The 7291-nt window shown below is 25.4% G+C and overlaps 1 protein-coding gene across 1 annotated transcript; it reads right to left on the bottom strand.

The window, feature by feature from the left end:
* Window positions 1-1434: 1434 nt before the first annotated feature.
* On the bottom strand, window positions 1435-5416 carry LOC132930234 (ATPase H(+)-transporting accessory protein 2). The gene is made up of 8 exons (XM_060995985.1): window positions 5206-5416; window positions 4927-5063; window positions 4238-4477; window positions 4047-4178; window positions 3669-3848; window positions 3474-3548; window positions 3281-3383; window positions 1435-1793 (listed from the first exon to the last, which is right to left on the bottom strand). The coding sequence occupies exons 1-8, from the start codon at window positions 5255-5257 to the stop codon at window positions 1714-1716; spliced, it is 999 nt and encodes a 332-aa protein (XP_060851968.1). The 5' UTR covers window positions 5258-5416; the 3' UTR covers window positions 1435-1713.
* Window positions 5417-7291: the final 1875 nt, after the last annotated feature.

Raw genomic sequence — 7291 nt, forward strand, 5'->3', positions numbered from 1 at the left:
TAATATTATATCAAAAATATTATAATTAGCACACGGCGTTATGTATAGGCTATTTAGGTACACCGCGGTCATGAATATTAAAGTATATTATATTTTTAACTTATTTTCCTACTTTCTAGTATATTAAAACATTGAACACATTAGACGTGTCATTAGATTTCTTTTATTTTAATTTCGCAGGTACGTTTTCCCGATAGTTGTTTTTTTCTTTTAGTTAAAATAAGTTGAATTTTAAACTTGTGTATATTAAATATAATTTTTTGTTGCGATTTTGTTCCAACAAAAATGTAAATGAAATTCAACAACCTGAGAATTCCATTTATTTCCTAATTAGTATTATTAAACAATTCTATAATAATAAAGGTTGGTAAACTTTACACACATTATATCCGTATTTTTAGTAAAAAAATCCTTTTGGTAAAATAACCATAGTGAATATGTAAGTACTAGACATGTTAAATGATTAACATCAATAAAAATTCTGTTAAAAATAATAAACAGTTTTATATTGATAAATATAAGCACTAAAATAAACAATTAAGAAAACGCCGACTACGAAGGCTGGAATAACTCATAATTTCGGTTGTATATTTCACCATAATAAATCCATATTAATGAATAATAAGTAGCTAATGAATTTTATTCCATGTGTTGAGTACATTCTTCTGTAGTTAACAAATAATAGAAGTCAATATTTTATTTCCAAATTTGTTTTTTTGATCAAGATAACTGGATATTATTATGTACGCTTGATTTGATTATTTTAACAAAAATAACCATTTGTCAATGTAGTAAAGTGATTGCATTAATCTACTATCTACAGAACAATAATATATTTTATGTTTGGCTTTGGCAATGGTTAAAAAAGTAAGGACCACTTGGCAGTCGTTTTACTATAATATGTTCAATGCAACTTTTTGTAGTTAAATCTATTCTGTTAATTTTTTCTTATTTATAGCAACTTTTTAAAGTAAATTCTATGTTATCAACAAAAGTATCTTTATGCATACAACAATTGTTGAATGAAAAATCAATATAAATGCAAAATACTGTGCTTTCTGTGAAATTCTAGTATTAATAAAACCAACGTTTTCAAGTAGGTAACTCAAATTCTAAAAAAAATTATGAACATTATTTATATACTTGAAAGTTAACTTTTTTTCATATTCTAATAAATATTAGAACATACATTTTTTAATAAGTATTAAGTATTTCCTATATTTTTTTGAATATTATAAATAACAATTTAAAAGGTATTTACCTAAAAAAGGTTATGTACAATAGAATCTCCTATTTTCTTAATGTAAAATTCATTTATAAGTTATAACAATTTGTTATAATTAATAAAAAATAATTAGAAAGGACTTATAACAGTCATACTTATTACTTTTACTTACTTATCAAAGGTAATTACTAATTAAATAACATAAGAAATTTAAAACAAATTGATAACTTTTTAATTTACACAAATAAAATAAAGAAATACTAAAATACTAAACACCTTTGTTTCAAAACAATAAACTAAATTAAATAAAACAAAAACTTAGTACAATAATCATAATATTTGTGTTGAATGTGAACACTTATATACAAATTGGAATGGATTCTAGGCCAAATTTAAGTTTTGTTTGATGTTTTTTTTTTCTTTAAATCACTTCATAATTATTATTTGCATAGTCTGATTTGTTCAACTATAAATCATTTTATGAACACTTAGTTTTCTTTCTTCATTCTATTGCTGGTCATGCGGTAGATGATTGAATCACGACCAGGATCCATTTGGGCAATACTCACTAAAAAAAGCAGAATTAGATGATTAAATTATTTAAATTTAAAAAAAATATTAATGATATAATTATAATATTTAAGAATTTATTATATTATAGAAGTTTCATTTATTAATTGGCAACCAAATGAACAATAAAAGTATAATTTAAGTTGATGTTGGTTTTTAATTTTTATTGTTGCACCATAACTTATAATATTATCAACCCACCAATATTGTATAATAGTTATAAAGTACTATACAATTCATACAACTAATTACCAGAATAGTGACTAGTAATTAGTATGATATAACAAAGAATAGAATATTTTTAATTTACATTAATAATACTAATGTAGTAATATTAATTATTATTATGAATGCAAATAAATAAATACAATGACAAGTATAAACATAAAAAATAGCTATTCCAAATTGTATGTACAAATAATATGTTTAATATATTTGGAGAAATAAATTATTAATATAAATTTATATATTAAATTCAATATCAAAAATCACTATACATTATATAAACATAAAACAATCTGTTTTATAGGATTTTTTTGAGTAATATTGTATTTAATTGCAGTATATATAAATAATTATTTATTTGTAACTTGTAACTTGTTTACATAGTTGCTACTTGTAGCCAGATACTCTGAATAAATACAATTGATAAAAGTTACATTATGTACTTTAACTACTAAAATCTAAGAAATCTGACATTTTTAAAGCAATAATTGTATAATAGTGTTAAAATTAATTAATATTATAGACTATAGTTCATGTTTGGCTGCAAAATAGATTATATTGTATCCAATAATTTCAAAATAGTAGGTAATAAAGATTATAACATTCTTAAGTTATGAATTTGTTTGGGTTTGTAAGATATACATAGTTTTAGCACTCTCTAAAATTTAGGTTTAGTTGTACCTAATACCTAAGTTCATAACATAATATAATAAAAGTAAAAACTAAATAAATATATTTATCATTTATCTTTATAGATTATACTTAAGTGGATAGATTGATCCTAATGACGTTAAACTAATGAACTTAACTTTTAATGTATTATTAATTAAACTAGACATGTTGTGAGTAAAATCTATTAGATTTATATATCTATTAGAAATATAGTGATTAGTGTGTGGGAAAATAAATAAATCATTATTTCTTATGAAATTTAGAAATTGACAGAACAAATATTTTCTAAATTAAATAATAACAGATTTGTATTAGGAATGTAAGTTGTTATAATTATTATACAGTTCTTATAGTATTAACTTACAAAAGCTTAAATTTGGAAAACTTGGTGAAATATTTCTTTTAATAATAAATTATAGAATATTATAATAATATAATAATACATGTTTTTAAGTTACTGTAAGACTGTTTATATTTAAATCTCATAAAATAAAGTTAATTAAATATAATTTTAGTTCTAGTGTTAGTTTTAAAATTTTAAAATATATTATTCAGTTTTATTAAAATGAAACCAAAAATTATACTCACATGCTATGGCTAAAAGGGAAAAGACAAATATTACAACGAACCACAGTATAAGATTGAATATGACTGGAAAATCATTAGATATTGGTTCAGCAACATTGAGATTCTAAAAAAAAAATATAGACATAAATAATATATATTATACATTCTTATAATATTAATATAAAGTCTAGTTGTTTTTAAAACAATTTTTTACCTTTTCTACGCTACTAAGTTCACGTTTGTTTCTTCGTGATTCTTTTGCATTGTTGGTAATAGCAATAATTAAGACCTAAATAACATTTCATAAAAATAAATAATATCTATATCTATCTAAAAAGGTTTTAACAATATATTATAAAGAGGTAAAATCTGGTAAACAAATATGTAATGACATAAATTGAATAGATACCTCATTATTGTAAATTTCGTTGTATGATTGGACCAATGTAGATATAGCTTCATTTAAAACCTTTTCACCTTCAATAGTTTCTTCTGAATTTGGTTCATTGACAGCAGTCAAAGCTTTAATGCCTTGCAATTGAAACCAATGAAAATCTGGTACGTTATTTTTTAACATACTCTCTTTGACCTGCAATGATTATTACTTATAAGACACAAATATTTAATGACAATTTAATACCTAGTTGAATAGATAGTTACTAAACAAGTTATACATAATCAATAGTAAGATAATTATCTTTTTAAAATCATTTAGTGGACCATTAAATTATCATTTTTGATTTGACTAACTAAGAAAATTTGTATAAATATCACAAATCGTACTTACACCTTGTCCCAATTGATGTAAGTTGTAAATTTCATTAAAAAATACAGCATACTTCTCATCATATGAATCAATGTGTTGAGGTTTAATACTAGGATTAAGCTTGAAATTTGGATGGAATACTTGATTCTTAAGCTAAAAATTGTTGTAATATAATAAAAAATAGTAATAATTACAAATTAAGTATATCTTACAAATTCTTCATTGGTTAAGGAACCATGCATAATGCTATATTCCTTATTGTCAAGCCTCTCCTTCATTCTATGTTCCACAGTAGCATACACTTCATCTAAGGGTTCATCCAAAATCATGTTATGATGGTCAACTTTATTTAAATCAAATCCAGGATTTTTTAATCCAGGTATTTCAAGGACAACTACAGCTTCAGGTAATGCAAATGGATTTTCCACCATTAAATTGCTCCAAGTTTTTTCCTAAAAAAGTACATTTTGAAATAAGTCATGATTAATATCGGGTATACATTCTATACACTTTCTTATAGTAATAATAAATTATTATATTTGAATTGTTTAAAGATATGCTTTTTTATTATAAGCTATGATAAAAACAAATGTATAAATGTACTTCAAAATTAACCCATAGTAACTAGTTAAGTAACTTACTTAAAGTAAGTACTTTACAAGTTATACTAGTTATTGTAGTTTACTTTGTACGTAACAAAGCATTTGAATTTATAAGTAAATTATAATAAAAAAAATAATGCCCTTAACAAGTAAGTAATCGATTGCAAATCATAATTGTTACTCAGTCAGCAACTGAGTGGTTTTGACAAAATACAAATTGATTAGAAAATATGGAAAGTAGGTATAATCTCGGTAGACCGAGTGTTGTGAATTTGTAGTGTGTAAAAACGTGCACTTACTCCATGAGGAACGGTGAAGCCCAATGTGGACGACACAACGTCGGCCAACTCTGTGGCACGTAATGGCACGGACGACTGGCTGATCTTGACGTTTGATGGACTGTTGAGGACATATAGTTGGTGGCTTTGGGCATTTGCTAGAAAATCAAGAACACAGTAATAAATACAACGAGGCTCTAAAACGGATGACTTGGTCACTGGGGATGAGAAACAACCGACAAAAGTTTTGGCGAAGGACACCTGACGGGGCGTGTCCGGCGAAAGGAAAATCGTACTCACCGGACGCCAAAACGGCGGTGGCCAGAGCCACCATGGTGATCAAACAGCTCATGTTCGGTTTGTGCCGGATCGCCGTCGGAGTGAAAGACGAAAATCGGAGACCAATTTGGGCAGAGTTGGGCGTTAGTGTGAACAAAAATACGAAATAATAAAAAGATAACGTTAGCAATTTACCTACTTACTACTCGGGCACTGGCACAAGACAAATAATCGAGTGGTATCAACTTGTGTTTACGGCCCTGCCATTGGCCATACGTTCTGAGATAACAGGATGCTGATAATGTGACCGCCCGTTCGCACAGTGTGACCGTATGAGAAGACGTGTCGACGACAACACCCCGGTATTTTTTATTCAAAGTAGCTAAAAAAGGAATTTAAGGAGCAACGTGTAGGCAATTTTTAGTCGTCTGTGAGTGTGGTTCAATGTGTTCTATAGAAGGGGTGGCCAACAATAAGTCGATCGCGACTCAAATTCGTCTTTTCTTGATTTTTTTTTTTTCGGAAAAAAACAAATAATGATAATTTAAAACTTAAAAGTAATGCAATTTGTAATCAATATAATAAAACACTTATTGTGTAAAACTATGAAACTAAACGTTATTAACAATGAGATATTCAGCTATTATTTTTCGGAGGAGGGAGTTATTAAATATTAACTCCTGTAGGTACGCCACTCCTTATTAATATTCTAAATAAAAAAAATAAAAAAAAGGATAATACGAATTTATAAAAAATATATTTTTGTTTATTGAGAACCATTTTGGGGGGGAGGTCAATCACGAGTCTACTAAAGTTGTCCACCCCTGTTCTTTACCCGCAACGATGAATGTCGATAAGCTGACGAAAAATAAACATACTTCTACTCTTAGTAGTCCAATTTTAATTTTTTTTTTAATTATTTGAATTTGTTAACCTATTTTTATATTTTTAGCCTTGTAAGGAGAGAATTTGGATAGTTTGTGTAGTTTATTGATTCCAAATTAATTTACTAAAATCTTGAAATCAACATGTACTTTATAAGACCAATGAGCAAAAACGAAAAAAAAATCTCAAATTCATATAAATAGCATAACAGTTTTAAGTAATTTTAAAATTTCATTATGTATATAAAATAGGTTAGATTAAGTGGAAAATTTCACCTGGTTTCAAGTTTCTACAGTTAATATTTTATACAATAAAAAATATCATTATTTAAAGATCTCAATATCGTCAAAATTTTAACTTCGATCATTCATAAAAAATAAGTGTGATTTTTTGGGTTTTTTCTATTTCTAGAACAAAATTGTATGATTAATACTGTTTTAAATTGTTAAGCCTCAAGTATTAAAATTTAAAGTGTTATGCAATTTATTTACAAAATAATTCATATGTTTTCATTTTTTTTTTTTTTTTTGACAAATTTTGTAAAAATTTGAACTTTTAACAATTATAAACATTTATAGTTAACTATGTACTGTTGATATTTTAATATTGTGTTAAAAAAAAAACTTAAGTCATAACTTATAAGGAATCTTGTATTAAAATTACATGCTTTTTTACTCGTGAACATAAGGGTAAAGGTCATACCTATTATCGTTTTATAAATACCAAAAATATTATAAATTACAGTAATAAAAATAATAAAATATATTCGTGTATTCGGCCCATGAGCATTTAACAGGATACAACGTAACTATAAGTGCAGTTCGGTACCTAGCCCTGACCTGTTTTCCTGTTTATTCATTAATTTTAAAAATTAACAAAATTATTTATATTAATTGTATATATTATAAAAACTAATTGATTTTGAGTAGTTAGTAAAATTATAATTATTATAATAATAAGCATTGTAGACAATAATCTTATTTCATGCACACTCATTTATATAATTATCAAACCAATTCATAGGTTAAGACGTATATTTTTATAAATACATTTCATAATTGTGCAGTAATAATTAGTATCGATTTATTGTTAATATATTAGTAATTCATACAAAAACGTTAATACATTTAAAAAAAGAAGAACTCACTTCGCTGTAAAGTAAATTTCGGATGTACCTTGTCATTGAATGGTAATTAACATTATAATAAACGTGTTTAATTAA

The sequence above is a fragment of the Rhopalosiphum padi genome, chromosome 4, assembly GCF_020882245.1.
Source record: "Rhopalosiphum padi isolate XX-2018 chromosome 4, ASM2088224v1, whole genome shotgun sequence".
Taxonomy (NCBI): Eukaryota; Metazoa; Arthropoda; class Insecta; order Hemiptera; family Aphididae; genus Rhopalosiphum; species Rhopalosiphum padi.